Consider the following 15,357-nt stretch of genomic DNA (forward strand, 5'->3'; position numbering starts at 1 on the left):
CCAATCCACCTCATAGGCTCATTACACAAAATAACAGAATGGAAGGGACCTTGGAGGTCTTCTAGTCCAGTCCTCTGCTCAAGCGGGAGACCCTGTACTATTTCAGACAAATGGCTGTCCAGTCTCTTCTCAAAAGACTCCAGTGATGGAGCACCTACAACTTCTGGAGAGCAACTGTTCCACTGATTTATTGTTCTCACTGTTAGGAAGTTTCTCCTTAATTCCTGGTTGCTCCTCTCCTTGATTGGTTTCCATCCATTGCTTCCTGTCTTGCCTTCTGGTGCTTTGGAGAGTAGGTTGACCCCTCCCTCTTTTCTGGCAGCCCCTCAAATATCAGAACACTGCTCTCATGTCACTCCTAGTCCTCCTTTCCTCTAGACTGGCCAACCCTAAATCCTGCAACGGTTCTTCATATATTTTTATCTCCAGGCCTTTAATCATCCTTGTTGCTCTTCTCTCTGCCCTTTTTCCAAAGTCTCAAGATCTTCTTTTTTTGTAACGGGCTGAGCAAGACGGGAGGCAGCCTCCCAGGGGCGGCCTTACTAAGGCTCTATCAAGCGGCGCTGAGACTTCACGTGGTTCTGATTCTGTGCCTCTGTTTATACAACCAAGGATTGTGTCAGCGTTTTCGGCTGGCTCCCGTTGAAGGGATCGTCCACTAGGACTCCAAGGTCCCCCCTTGCAGTTCCTGTTCCTGAGCCAGGGTCCACGTAACTGTACTTGTGTCTTTGGCATTTCCCTGCTTCAGGGCAGAACCTGACTTTTCTCCACCTTCAATTGCATCGTGTTGGGTGGGGCCCCTTGTTCAGGCCTGTCAAGATCTTTCCAGATCCTGAGCTCGTCTTCCGGGGTGTCGGCTGTTCCTGCCAGCTTAGGGTCATCTGCAGACTTGATGAGTCCCCCTTCTATCCCCTCATCTAAGTCATTGACGAAGAGGTTGAAGAGTCCTGAGCCTAAGTGGTCACTATCCACCCACTGCCGCCTCTTAAGAGGAGTGGTACTAAGAGGGTCCAGCCCGCTCGATGTTCTCTTGTTGATTCATGACGTGAGTTTGGAATCTTACTGAAAATATCACCCTGGCCAACAGATCATCGGTGGCAGGAAAATCCAACGAGGCCGCCTACTGCCTGTCAACCTCAGTTGCTAAGCAACCAGGCGCCAGCCCAGCCCCTTGGAGAACTTCCGCCCGAGGCTCTCCGCTGGAAAGGGAGCAGAGAACTGGTGTGACGTCATACTGGCTGCGTGCTGATTGGAGGAAGGCAAGCGGTCTATGGTTTGTGACGTCACGAGGAATGTCGTCAGCCCAAGATGGAACTGAGCCCTTCTTGAGACATGTAGGATGAAGCAGTTGCCTCTTCATATTTTGGCCCTTTTCCTGTTATGGTCCACACATGCGTCCGATAACAGATGTGGGTGAGTCGGGTCAAATCCAGGGGTTGCTCAGAGGAAGTGGTTGTGATGCTCCTCAGCAGGCCCGCTGGAGGTCTCCAGGCCCATCGCCGGAAGCGCTTGGCCCCGCAGAGGAATCCCTGGGAACTCCAGGCCTCCTTCACATCCGATGCATGGAAGGCGGGTGGCTGCAGTCTCCCTCCCCTTCCCTTCCTTGGAACCTACACAGGACTAGCGTGGCCATAAGCAGGGAGGGAGGAGCCCTGGCTGCCTCTCAGCACTTCCCCCATCCGCCACTGCTCTCGGGTGGATGAAGGCCACGCGGCTTCTCTGGGAGCTTGGAGTTGGAGCTGCCCTCTTCTTTTGTAAGGGTAAATTGCTGCCTTTGAAGAATAGGTGAGAATAGAATAACAGAGTTGGTGTCGACCTTGGAGGTCTCTTAGCCCAACCCCCTGCTTCAGCAGGAAACCCTCCCCTACTCCAAACACAGGGCTGCCCAATCCCTTCTTAAAATCTTCCAGTGTTGGAGCATTCACAACTTCTGGAGGCAACTTCTGTTCCACTGATTAATTGTCCTCACTGTCAGGAAATTCCTCCTCAGTTCTAGGTTGCTTCTCTCCTTGATTAGTTTCCACCCATTGCTTCTTGTTCTGCCTTCAGGTGCTTTGGAGAATAGTTTGACTCCCTCTTCTTTCTGGCAACCCCTGAGATATTGGAAGACTGCTATCTTGTCTCCCCTGGTCCTTCTTTCTATTAAACTAGACCTATCCCAGTCCCAGCAACCATTCTTGATATGTTTTAGCCTCCAGTTCCTGGTCTTCCTTTGTTTTTTGGGTTCCTGAGGTGGAAAGATTCATGTCTCCCCCTTCCTGTGGGGTTTCAAGGCAGCATCCATTCCATCCCCTGCACTCGGAGCAAACTGTGAGGATGCTCAGCTGATGAGCATGATTGAATTGACAACAGACCAAATGGAGGCATTGGGACAACATACTAAGTGTCACTCATAAAGTCGCCATGGTGAGGAAAGGGGGGGGAGTGCATTCCACGCATACCTAGAGTCGGATCTCAGATTACTACAGCAGGCTTGGGAGGGGTGCACCTCATTGGAGAATGTGATTTATGACACAGACTGAAGGGAGGGAAGGAACAGAGGTAAAGTTCAGCCATAATTCAAATGAGGTTTAGATCTGACTGCAATGGGGTATTGAGGAAACGGTGCTCTTAATAAATGACTGGTTTTCTTTTAAAACTTGGCTCGAGGCTCATGAATCAAATAGGGCATATTTCGGAAACCTGACACTAAGTTTGTCTGGTAACCTCCTGGCCGGGAGTGTCAGCCTTCTAAGACTCCATTCACGAAGCAGCTTCCATATGTTGCGTGATTGTGCTTTGATTTTGGGTGTGCTACTTTTTCCCAATTGCAGATTTCTCCTTCCAGGGTTTCAAACTGCTTGATTCCCATGTGGCTGTCCACGAGTATGACTCTGTAGGATGCCACACATTGCTTTACACCTCCTTCGTCTGTCTCCTTGCCACCCTGGGCCTCCGTTGCATTAATGGTGCCTTGATCACATGGTATGATAGGGTGTCCCAATATCTAAGAGCCCCTGAAGGCAGGAGGAGAAGAAGCAATGGATGGAAGCTAACCAAGGAGAGAAGCAACCGGAACTAAGGAGACATTTCCTGACGAGAGCAATTAACCAGTGGTACAGATTTTGTCTCCAGGAGTTCTGGTTGCTCCATCACTGGACGTTTTAAAGAAGCGATTGGACAGCCATTTGTCTGAAATGGCATGGGGTCCATTGCTTGAGCAGGGGGTTGGACTAGAAGGCCCCCAAGGCCCCTCCCAACTCTGTTATTCCGACTGTATCTTGGCCCTTTCGGCCCTTGCCCCACAGACACTCTTGCCCCTCGTCTAACCAACACCTCTCTCTTCCCTAGTGATATCTGTGGCCGCCGTCCTTTGGCCTCCAGCCACAATAGCAACCTGCGGATCGTGGGTGGCGTCGATACGCTCCCAGGAACATGGCCTTGGATTGTCAGCATCCAGATGCCCACCCTGTCCGGCTACAAGCACACCTGTGGGGGGTCCCTCATCAGCTCTCGCTGGGTCATCACAGCCGCCCACTGCTTCCTCAACAAAAGGTGAGGGGAAGGAAGGGCCTCCTGTGCTGAGTTTGCAGGAGACGGTCAGTCGCGAGGAATCAAGAATGACACCAGGCATTGCTCAGAATAGTTTCTTCATTGCTCTTCGCCCATAGGCAGGAATCTTGCCAGACTAAAGCAACGATCTGAATAACCATCAGAAAAACCCTATAAAGCTTTAGCAATAGCAGTTAGCAATAGCAGTGAGACTTATATACCGCTTCATAGGGCTTTCAGCCCTCTCTAAGCGGTTTACAGAGTCAGCATATCGCCCCCAACAACAATCCGGGTCCTCATTTCACCCACCTCAGAAGGATGGAAGGCTGAGTCAACCCTGAGCCTGGTGGGATTTGAACAGCTGAACTGCAGATAACAGTCAGCTGAAGTGGCCTGCAGTGCTGCACTCTAACCACTGCGCCACCTCAGCTCTAAGGGGGCGACCCATCTTTCTGCACACCAACTGGGCTCCTGCAACAGTTCATTGCAGTTTAGCCTCCAGCCCCCTAATCATCTTTGCTGCTCTTCTCTGCACTCCTTTGCATGTTTCCTGCAATTCTACACTACCCTTTAAGTGTGTAGGTGTGTTTAAGTGTGTTACACACATGGCATCTGAACAGGTCTGAGCTGGGAGTTTTCCACTGTCTTTTTAAAGGTGTTTTCCGACAGAAGATTGCAGGCAGCTTTGTCGTGCTCACCTCTCGAAGGAAAACGATTGCATTTTTCCCCAACCTGAGAAAGAAGTGACAGTTTGGTCTAGTGGTTGAAGCACCAGGCTAGAAAGTGGGAGGCTGTGAGCTGGGCATGGAAGTCGACTGGGTGACCTTGGGACAAATTCAAATTCAGAATAGAGCTGGAGGGGACCTTGGAGTCTTCTACCCTAACCCCGGTTCCACCACAAGGTTGACTCAGCCTTCCATCCTTCCGAGGTGGGTAAAATGAGGACCCGGATTGTTGTTGGGGGCAATATGCTGACTCTGTAAACCGCTTAGAGAGGGCTGAAAGCCCTATGAAGCGGTATATAAGTCTAACTACTGCTACTATTGCTACAAATGCGTGAACGACAAAAGCGCGCCTGACTAAACCGCGCCGACAGAAGCACACTGTAACCTAACCCTAAACCTAACCATAAACCTAACCCTAAACCTAACCCTAAACCTTACCTTAACTTAAATCGCGCTTCTGTCGGCGCGCTGTTGTCGGCGCGCTTTTGACATCGCGGTTTTAGCGCCGCGCTTTTGTCGCCGCGCTTTTGTCGTTCGTGCATTTGTCGGGTCACGCCTAACCCCAACTCTCCTGCTCAAGCAAGAGACCCTGTGCCATTTCAAACAAGTCTCCTCTTGAAACCCTCCAGTGACGGAGCCCCCACAACTCCTGGAGGCAAGTCGTTCCACAGGTTGATTGTCCTCCCTGTTAGGAAGTTTCTCCTGAGTTCCAGGTTGCTGGATGAGTTTCCACCCGTTGTTTCTTGTCTGACCCTCCGGTGCTTTGGAAAAATAAGCCCCCTCCTCTTCTTTGAGGAAGCCCCTCAAATACTAGAATACTGCCCATCACCAGGTGTCGGTGAGTTCTAGTCCCAGTGATGCGCCACCACTGCAGGTTTTTAAGAAGAGACTGGACAGCCATTGAGTAGTTTTCTCATTTCACCAACTCTGGAGCTCTAAACTGCTGCTGCTTGGCTTCAACAGAATAACAGAATTGGAAGGGACCTTAGAGGTCTTAAGTTTTAAATATTTATTTCATTTTCATTTTCATTTTCATTTTGTACAATCACTTATATACTGTGCAAAGAAAAAAGGAAAAAAAAAAAAAACCCCCCAACATAACACTTCATTCCCCCATACACCCTCTCTTCCCCCTCCAACTTTCCTTTCACCCCTCCAACATTCCCCTCTTCTACTTCCCTTCCCCCTCAGACATCTCCCCCTCCCTCCATTTACCCTCCTTACATTCCCTCTCACTCCCTCTTTACTTCTCCCTTCTCTTTCCCTCTTCTCCCCACTTTGGTGTATCCATACAATTCAATTTGTTTTTTACAATAAAAGTAGAAAAAGAAAAAAAGAAAAAGAAAAAAAAAAACGGCAGTACACAAGTGAATTCTTATTGTTCTAAGGATTGAAACTGTAATTCCACCCTCCCCCCTCCCCCCTATAATCCCCCCTCCCTAACCCCCTTACGGCTTCGCAGGTCCCATGCCCGGCATAATTCTTTAACAAGCATTTAAGTATAATAAGGCCAACTAACTTTAAAATTTAAAAAAAGTAAGATAAAAGTAGCCAAAAAGAAAAAGGAAAAATAGTAGAAAATAAGAAATAATAAAAAAAAAAACACCCACACTCACACACAAAAAGGAGAAAGAAACAAAAAGGGTCATAAGCCCACTACGTTACCACAGCTTCCCATTATCTATAAATCTTAATCAATGTGACTCATTCCAAATTTCGATTATTTTACTACTTGCAGGGTTTCAAACTATATTAGAGCCAGGTAAGTTGATCAGTTAGAATTCCCCAACTAAAAATCTCCTTGCTTTGTCTATCTATTCAAACCTTTAATTTATCTCCTTTTTTATCCAAGTATCCAAACCTTTCTATAACACCATTAACTCAAATACTTCTTTCATTTTTCATTTCCAACACCTCCCTTTCTATCCTTACCCACCTCCACATATAAATTTTTTACCTTCCACCCTGCCTTTATCCATATCCACATATATATTTTATCCATATTCGTTGCTCCTCCCATATTTACTCCACTTTCCTGAAGATTCTCCGACCAAACTTTCTTAACCTTATATTAATATAGCAACTCAAACAAACATCAGCTTACGTTCTAGCCCCATGTAATCTAATTAAACTTTCGCTGCCCTTCCCTCTCCCACGCACCTCCCAACTCCGTTTGTCCCAAACCACAACTCAAAAAGATCACAATTTCCGCTCTCTTCACCTAAAAGAATAGTTCATGCGCAATTAAAGTTAGAGTTCAAACAAAATTTCTGTACAATATATGTCCCCAATCAGCAACGCTTCTTTCAGTCTCCATGTCTCATCATCGATATGCCACTTTTCCATTTTATCCCAGACGGAAATCATAAAGCTTTAAAAACATCGCTAGTCTTTATTCTTTAGTCTTCTGCCCTTCCGGAAGAGAAAAGCAACACGCTCCACCTTGTAACCACGTGTCTCGCTGTTTGTCTTCTCCTTCTCCCTGTCTCTCCCCAGATCCGGATGAATCAGGAAGTCCCGCCTTCAGGGTCTCGTAGTAAAATTTTCGGGCTTCACAGACAGAGTTAATGCGGTGTTTTTGGTCGCCAAATGTAACTGTAATACCAGCTGGGACTTCCCATCTATATGAAATCTGAGAGTTTCTGAGTTCTTCGGTTAAGAAAGCATACTGTCTCCTTGATCTTAACATTTGAAATGGTATTTCCTTAAAAACAATCAAGTCGTCCCCGTCAATTCTCAACCTCTTTCCGTAGAGCCTCTGTGTTATCTCATTTCTAGATTCCCTTGTAGTAAAGTATATTATTATGTCCCTCGGAAGCTGTCGCTGTTTTGCTACCCAGGAATTCTGGCGGTAAATTCTTTGAATCTGCCAATCAAAGTTAAGTCCCGGACTTCCCACCAAGCGGCTGAAAGCCTCAAAGAATGTCTGTTTCAAATTCTCCTGTTGGTTTTCACGCAGCCCTCTAACACGTATAGCAAAGGCAGACTTGTTATAATTTAATTTGACAATTTCTTTTTGTGCAGATTCAATTTCCTGTTCTAACGTTTGAATTTTTGATATCAGATTAAGGTTACTTTCTTCCAAAAGTTCCAATTTGTCCTCCGTTTCAGCAATATAATCTGTCATGACTGTCATTACCCCGATTATATCCTGCTTTGCCTGAGCAATTTTAGCATCAAATTCATCAGATAAATCCGAAATCAGTTGATTAATCTCCTGTCTGAAATCATTAAGCGTTTTAAGAAGGAATTCTTGTGTTAGCAAATCTCCCGTGGAGGGTGTAGGAAACAAGGGTAGCGGCTTCATGGCATTTTTGGGAGATATATTATTAAGGAGGCGCTTCTGTCTAAGTTTGGGAGCCATTCCAGAATAAAAATAAGAGAATCCAGCGAGCCAAAAATCAAAGTCTGTGCTCCCCTCAGATAATCTTTTAGCAATTAGTACGGAGAAGCCTTCAGGAGGGTAGGGTCAGCTAGCTGCGTCAGATCAAACACAAAAGCTACGAGATCGCCATCTTGTGACGCAGTTAAAAAAAGAAGAGAGGGAGCCTTTTGCGAGATTGAAGCTGGTATTTTAAATAGTAATAGAGAAAGTTCCTCGGGAATGTTCCCCGCCCGAATTGGCTTTTAAATAGCTTAGTTTTGTCCTGGGGGGGAGGCAATCTGCCTAGGCTGCAAAAAAAAGCAGCGCGGAAAACTGGCCGGAGTAAAGGCTCAGCTAATGTTGAACCTCTTCTCCATTCACAGCAAAAAAAAAAAAGCTATGAATTACAAAGAGATCCTAACGACTGACCTTCTCCCTGCCCCTTTCTGCCAGAAAGGAGAGATATCTATAGATCTTATAAGATATACGAACCAGAGTCCTGGCAGGAGCTTTACTTAGCTCCCGACGGCGGCAGCCCCTCCCCTCGAAGCCCCGGGACCTTAGAGGTCTTCTAGTCCAGTGTTTCTCAACCTTGGCAACTTGGAAGATGTCCGGACTTCAACTCCCAGAATTCCCCAGCCAGCATTCGCTGGCTGGGGAATTCTGGGAGTTGAAGTCCGGACGTCTTCAAGTTGCCAAGGTTGAGAAACACTGTTCTAGTCCAACACCAGAGGTGGTATTCTGCTGGTTTACCCCGGTTCAGGTGCTGGGGGGGGGGCTCCGCCCACCTGCCCAGATGTCATCGCAGACACTCTGCACATGCACAGAAGAATAGGGCTGGAGGTTGAGTAGTTAGTAGGGCTTTCGGACCCAATCTACTCTTAGTGGAGAAACGGATGGTTTGCGCACCTCCCCAGAAGCCAAAGACACACAGATTCAGCTTCTTCTTCTTCTTTTGCAGCCGATTCATTTATAGCTGAAATATTCCCAACGCCTTATAGTGAAGCCCACGAACTATCTCCACCCTCTTCTCCCCCTTTTGTAGTTTTGGTTGAATCCCACTTTTTTTGGGAGGGGGGACGACAGTTCTCCATACGTAGTGGCCGCAGCCTCCCTTCTCCTTCTCTGCTCCAGACGCCTAGAACACTGGAAGCTGGTCTTTGGTGCCGCTCAGCTCTCTCGGCCAGGCCCGGATGTCCAGGAACGCACCATCAAGAACCTGGTGGAGCACCAGCAATACGTCCGCATCACCCACTTCAACGACGTGGCCTTGATGGAGCTGAGCCACCCCATCAACTGCAGCGACTACATCCAACCTGCCTGCCTGCCGAACGTGGGCTTGGAGATTTCATCGCTGACCCACTGCTATATCAGCGGCTGGGGAGTGACAGATGTCTCAAGTGAGTGCGCCAACACATGTCCATCAAGGAGGAGTCTCTTGTCACAACACAACAGGAGACACTGCCTTTTCTCTGGTGGGACTTTCTGGTCCTTCCAGGCCTGAGATCTTGGAAAGCTGTTCCACACAAACGGATGTTCTTAAGATCTCAGCCAGAAGGCGCCCGGTTCTCTCTGAGATCTTCCCCCCAACCAGAACCTTTATCAGAATAATAATTTGGGGTTCCAACTCGAGCCGGGGTTGGGGCAGGAGCAAATCAAAATGAAATCCAGACACGTTGTAAGGAAAGGAAATTTATTCCAAGGGATTTGCTGTGAAGGTAGCTACAGAGAGAATGGGGTACGAAAGAGCGTGTGTTTGGTGTGAAAGTGTGTACATGCTGATTCTAAGGCAGAGGTGTCAAACTCGATTTCATTGAGGACTACACGAGGGTTGTGTTTGACCTGGGAGGGGGAAACTGGCGGGGGAGTGGCTGGAGTGGGCGTGCTCCCCTGGGCTCCATTTTCAGTGGAGAGGGCAGCAGGAGGCCACCTAGGCTGAAAACAGGGCCCCAGGGGACTATGCCCAGCCCCCTCCCCATGCATGCTCTGTTTTTGCTGGCAGAGGCACTGTGGGCCAGGGTGGCCCCGCAGGCCAGATCTTAACCCCCCTGCCCCCCCATGGGCTAGATGTGGCCTTGTGTTTGACACCCCTGTTCTAGGGTGACGCTTGAGGGAATAGGCTTGTGTGTCAGGTTTCCAAAAGATTAACTTATGAGCCTCGAGCCAAGTTTCAAAAGAAATCCAGTCATTTATTAGGAACAACATCTCGGCAATACCCGTGTGGAGTCAGATCTAACCTCAATTTAATTATGGCTGAACTTTACCCCCGTTTCTCTCCTCCCCTCAGTCTGTGTCATAAATCACATTAGCCAAGAAGGTGCTGCAGCAGGTTGTACAATTTCGTGCCTCACACGCCTGCTGGAGAAATCTGAGATCCGACCCTTGTTGAAAGTACGCGTGGATTTCTCTCCCCACTTTCCTCCAATGTCAACTTGATAACAGACATGGAAATGCTTTACAAGCTGACATTGTGTAGGCAAGTGTCACCTGTGATGTTTATTCTGGCGAACATGTGTTCCTTTGTCATTGTTTACTTTATTGTCCTATTATCATCATCATTATTTTGCTTCTGTTTACATGCCTTTCATTCCCCTTCCTTTTTGTTATTGTCAGCCGCCTAGAGTGGACTCACAGCAAATTAGGAGGCAAGTAAGTGTGATAGATAAAGTTAACAAATAAAGAAATCTTTTCTGCCCGACAGAGCCAAAGGACACCTCGGATGTCCTGCAAGAAGCCAAAGTAAATCTCATCCCCACAACCATCTGCAACAGCACTGCCTGGTACAACATGAAAATCCACTACAACAACCTCTGTGCTGGGCATGAGGAAGGAGGCATTGACACTTGCCAGGTAACAGAAGAACAGAGCTGGAAGGGACCTTGGAGGTCTTCTAGTCCAGTGGTTCCCAAAGTTGGCAACTTTAAGACTTGTGGACTTCAACTCCCAGAATTCTCCAGCCAGCTCTGCTGGCTGGAGAATTCTGGGAGTTGAAGTCCACAAGTCTTAAAGTTGCCAACTTTGGGAACCACTGTTCTAGTCCAACTGCCTGCTCAGGCGGGAGATGCTATCCCAGTGATGGTGAATGTCTTTCTGCTCAGGGGCCAAAAGGGTGTGTGCGTGACAGATTGCGTGCATGTGCCCCCCCACACATAATGCAATGCCTTCCCTCCCGCGCATGTGTGCAGAACACCTCCCTGCATCCCCCTGCATGCATGCGTTCAAGCCTCACTGAAGCCTCCGGACTTCCGGTAGGCCCGTTGGGCCATTTTTTGCCATCCACAGGCTCCGGAGGGCGAAAACGGCTTCCCCCGCCCCCTGGAATGCCAACAATCAGCTCACCAGTGTGTGCGTGCATGCTGGAGCTGTCACAGGGCAACGCCTCGTTTCGCCTGTGGCACACATGTCATAGGTTCACCATCACAACCATGTGCCATTTGTCAGGCTTGTCCCAACTTGGGCCTTAAGGAAAGAAAGACCCTCAACTCCACCTGTTGCAGTGAAAGGAATACTTTTACTAAAGCCAAGTGGTTTCGAACAAATGGTTGTCCAGTCTCTTCTTAGAAACCTCCAGCGATGGAGCAGCTTACAACTTCTGTTCCACTTGTTAATTGTTCTCACTGTCAGGAAATCCCTCCTTAATTCCAGGTTGCTTCTCTCCTTGGTTAGTTTCCATCACTTCTTGTCCTGCCTTCGGGTGCTTTGGAGAATAGGTTGACCCCCTTTTCTTTGTGGCAGCCCCTCAGGATATTGGGAGACTGCCAGCTGCCCTTGCACCCACCAGAAATCTAAGCCCAGTCCTCCTCAACTCTTATCTGCTGCCAATTTGCCTTGATCGTTAGTAGATCAGATTCTTGTAGAGAACTAACACGGATTAAACTTGTACGTGCTTGAACAGCCTGGCTTCCTGAATCCTTGTACCTGTCAGTACTGTCCTTGATGTTCTTCCCCTTCTTGTTCCCGCAGGGTGACAGTGGTGGTCCGCTCATGTGTCGGGAACAAAGGTCCGAGCGTTTCTGGCTTGTCGGTGTCACCAGCTGGGGGGCTGGCTGTGCCAGGGCCATGAGGCCAGGCATCTATTCCTCCACGCAGCTTTTCCTGAACTGGATCAAAGACGTGACCAAGGAGAACTTTTTCAAGACTCCTCGCCCACCCAAAATGGGACCCCCAGGAAAGCCACTTGATCAGCTGTGGCAACCAACCCGCCCTTATCACGCAAACCAGCAGCTTGAGAGCTGGGTTCAACCCAGGCCAAGGCCAACAATGCCTCCTTCAAGGCCATCTTCCGCAAACGAAATCCAACAGTACGAGAACTGGGCTGCAGCTCAGACAAGTCCTAATACGCGACCCACCACATCGTTCACCATCCCTTGGCCCCAGGACCACCTGTTGTCGCAGCCACTCGTACCAACAATGCCGGCAATGCCCCCGCCCCTACTTCCTGTTCAGACGCCGTCCCTCTGGGGGTCACAGAATGGGCAGAACTGGAACCAAGGCTGGGCTCCAGTGTACCGGCCTCCCCCCAGAACCAGGCCCCCCGCAATGCCTTGGCAAGGATATGGTCCACAGCAGCCCCAGATGTGGGGCAACGTGGCTGTGACCAGGACAAGACCTCCCTATTATGGTGGATACTACCCAAACTGGAATGTGGCCAGGCCTCCCCTTCAAACCAATGTCCCTTTGGTGTGGCATGCCCAGAAATGGCCTCGCCCAATAACGCCCTTGAATTACCTCTGGTACTCCCGATGGAACAGGTCCCCTAAGTAGCGAGAGTGCCCACACTACATAATTAGCCGGTCGTTTTCTGCCTTTCCGTTCCCACCTGTCAAGCAAGCTTCAAGAACACACAGTTTGGGGTGGGGGGCTGTCCCCTCCCTCCCTCCCACTCCAGGTCCCCAGCTGGGTTGCCCAAGAGAAGATAGTAGCCTTTCAACAGACTGAGGTGAACAGAGAGACGAGACACAACAGATGCTGGCGGTGTGCAGTAGTAAAACGGCCCCTGCTGCAGGGCTGGCTGGGATGCTTGGCTCTGAGGCCTTGATGCTTTGGAGGACTCCTGGGGAGAGCCTACCTGGAGAAGGAGACACCTGGACCGTTCAGTAGCTGCCTTCAGGCCTGCCGGCTATCTGAAAGAGGAGACCGGAGGCTGCACCCTTCCCGGGGCTGGTCTTCTCTTGAGCAAGATTTCTAATTCTATATTAGCAATAAAGTGGTGCTTCTTCTAATGGATCGCACGGCTTATTCCACTACACCGTAATCTTCATTTATTTAAAATATCGGCATCCTGTCTTTCTGGGGCCAACATCCAGCTAAAAAGGAAAGACGGCACTGCGGTTAATGGTTAAATTTAATGGTTTAAACCAGTGTTTCTCAACCTTGGCGACTTGAAGTCCTGTGGACTTCAACTCCCAGAATCCCCCAGCCAGCTGTGCTGGCTGGGGGATTCTGGGAGTTGAAGTCCACAGGGCTTCAAGTCTCCAAGGTTGAGAAACACTGGTTTAAATTGTTAAAATTTCAGCGTAGAAAAAGGTGAAGTGTTGGGCAGGCATGGAAAACACTTACCTGCGCTACCAATTCGGAACCGGGAGCATGCATGCGCGCACTCACGCTTGCTTCTCTCATGCACGGGGGGCTTCTGCGCAAGCGCAGGGCATCCATGATGACATCTGGGCAGGTGGGTGAGCCTCCCACCACGTGAGATACATCAGGTCTTACTTGCAGATGTTCTGTTCTGACCCAGGCTTCCTGAGACAGTAGAAGTCACACGCTTACTCCCCAACCCCCCCTTTTTTAAATTTAAATTATGTTCATTCTCAGCCCGTAATGATTCACAACCGATCTGTGAAGAGTCCGACAGGAGTCTGCCACAGTCTTTCAGGGTAAGGCTCATAAGTACCCATCTTTATCTCCCTTGAAACGCTGCCAGAGACCTCATTGCCATTTAGTTTTCCAAGGTCAAACAGAGCACAGAGTCAAACGGAGGTTCTCAGAGTTTAAACCGACCAGAATGAACAAAGTTGCTTCCTGCAAAGGCTCACGTCGGTTTGCTCCTCTTTTATGTCTTATGGGAGGGGCCAATCATCTCCGAGCCTTACTCCTGAGTCGCCCCTTTTGTCTTAACTCTTCTTGCCTTCTGGAAGCTCTGTGCATGCGCACACTGGGAACAGGCTCTCCTTTTTCCTCTGCCTCGCTGATGTCCGATTCTGGAGGCTCCGGAGGCAGCACGTAACTACCAGATGGCCCTGGCCCCCTCTCTGCCTCTGACCCAGAGCCCTCGTCTGAGCCTTCCCCAGACTCCAGGACTGGCCCATGTTCCTCCCCAACCTCCTCGCTGTCCGATTCTGCTGTCAGCTTCACAGGACACCAATGGACCACAACACATTCGGCCTCAATAGAATAAATATCTGTGGCAGATATTGTCACACCATACAATTGGCACTCCTGGCAAACCAAGTCTATAAGAACTTGAACTGACTCCAGAAGGTGTAAATTCTCCAACACTGGAAGTTTTAAAGGAGAGATTGGACAGCCATTTGTCTGAAATGTTATAGGGTTTCCTGCCTGAACAGGAGGTCGGACTAGAAGTCCTCCAAGGTCCCTTCCAACTCTGTTATTCTGTAACTCTCAGGTTGATTGCACTGCATTGCTTTAAAGCAGTTTTCCTCAACCTCGGCAGCATTAAGATATGTGGACTTCAACTCCCAGAATTCCCCAGCCAGCAATTCTGGGAATTGAAGTCCACGTATTTTAAAGTTGCTTTAAAAAACCGCTTTAAAGCAACTTTAAAATACGTGGACTTCAATTCCCAGAATTGCTGGCTGGAGAATTCTGGGTTGTGAAGGTGGAGCAGAGATGGAGACACTTTGCAATCCCAACTTTCAAGGACACTAACAAAATGCTTAGCGAATTCTCACTTTGAGGGTGGAAGCAAAATATATTCTAAATAAACTATTCTACAGATATTTTACTCGCTTCCTCTGGCTACTTTTCTTCCCAAATGCTGCGTGAGAACATTCACTGGAAGGCTGATAAAACTCGAATTCACCAGTACAGATTCTGATTTGAGAAAAGGGCAGGCCCGAATTCTTTTTTCCAAACCAGTTTTATTTGGGAAACTCAAGGATTGGAGATTTTGGGCTGAAGGGAGTGTTCAAATGCTGTCCCACTTCCCTTTCTCAAATCCACAGTCCCCACAGAGCAGATGCAAGGGAGACTCATAGGATCTGATGGGCTTTTTCAAAAAGAAAACTTTGCTTAAAAAAAGGGGGGGGATATGGCTGCTGTCAACTCATAAAGTTGCCATGGTGAGGAAAGAGGGGGGAGCACATTCCACACATACCTTCGGCTAGAGTCAGACCTCAGATTACCACAGCAGGCTCGTGAAGTGTGCACCTCATTGGAGAATGTGATTTATGACACAGACTGAGGGGAGGGAAGATACAGGAGCAAAGTTCAGTTCAGAGCTGAGGTGGCGCAGTGGTTAAATTCAGCACTGCAGGCTGTTCAAATCTCACCGGCTCAGGGTTGACTCAGCCTTCCATCCTTCCGAGGTGGGTAAAATGAGGACCTGGATTGTTGTTGGGGGCGATATGCTGACTCTGTAAACCGCTTAGAGAGGGCTGAAAGCCCTATGAAGTGGTATATAAGTCTAACTGCTCTTGCTAACTGCTATAATTTAAATGAGGTCAGACTCATGACTGCAATGGGATGTTGTCGAAATGGTGTTCCTAATAAATGGTT

General features: G+C 48.6%; 2 protein-coding genes across 2 annotated transcripts; one reads left to right on the forward strand and one right to left on the reverse strand.

Moving 5' to 3' along the window:
- Nucleotides 1-1,391: 1,391 nt before the first annotated feature.
- LOC106547407 (acrosin-like) lies at nucleotides 1,392-11,957 on the forward strand. The gene is made up of 7 exons (XM_087722485.1): nucleotides 1,392-1,413; nucleotides 2,814-2,964; nucleotides 3,331-3,534; nucleotides 8,755-9,013; nucleotides 10,324-10,470; nucleotides 11,584-11,733; nucleotides 11,868-11,957. Exons 1-7 carry the CDS (start codon nucleotides 1,392-1,394, stop codon nucleotides 11,955-11,957), a joined length of 1,023 nt encoding a protein of 340 aa, XP_087578611.1.
- LOC148043944 (uncharacterized) lies at nucleotides 5,856-8,164 on the reverse strand. Its single transcript, XM_087722602.1, has 2 exons — nucleotides 6,361-8,164; nucleotides 5,856-6,311 (listed from the first exon to the last, which is right to left on the reverse strand). Exon 1 carries the CDS (start codon nucleotides 7,618-7,620, stop codon nucleotides 6,649-6,651), a length of 972 nt encoding a protein of 323 aa, XP_087578728.1. The 5' UTR covers nucleotides 7,621-8,164; the 3' UTR covers nucleotides 5,856-6,311; nucleotides 6,361-6,648.
- Nucleotides 11,958-15,357: the final 3,400 nt, after the last annotated feature.

This window comes from Thamnophis sirtalis, unplaced genomic scaffold (genome assembly GCF_051295495.1).
Source record: "Thamnophis sirtalis isolate CommonGarterSnake01/CBP01778 unplaced genomic scaffold, rThaSir2_p1.2 scaffold_9, whole genome shotgun sequence".
Classification (NCBI taxonomy): domain Eukaryota; kingdom Metazoa; phylum Chordata; class Lepidosauria; order Squamata; family Natricidae; genus Thamnophis; species Thamnophis sirtalis.

Excerpts from the sequence above, each read along its gene's own strand:
- LOC148043944 (XM_087722602.1), bottom strand. The coding sequence starts at position 7,620 with ATGGCTCCCAAACTTAGACAGAAGCGCCTCCTTAATAATATATCTCCC.
- LOC106547407 (XM_087722485.1), top strand. The coding sequence starts at position 1,392 with ATGCGTCCGATAACAGATGTGG. Across the intron at positions 3,535-8,754 it reads CACTGCTTCCTCAACAAAAG|ACGCCTAGAACACTGGAAGC; the intron begins GTGAGGGGAAGG and ends TCTCTGCTCCAG. Across the intron at positions 9,014-10,323 it reads GCGGCTGGGGAGTGACAGAT|CCAAAGGACACCTCGGATGT; the intron begins GTCTCAAGTGAG and ends TGCCCGACAGAG.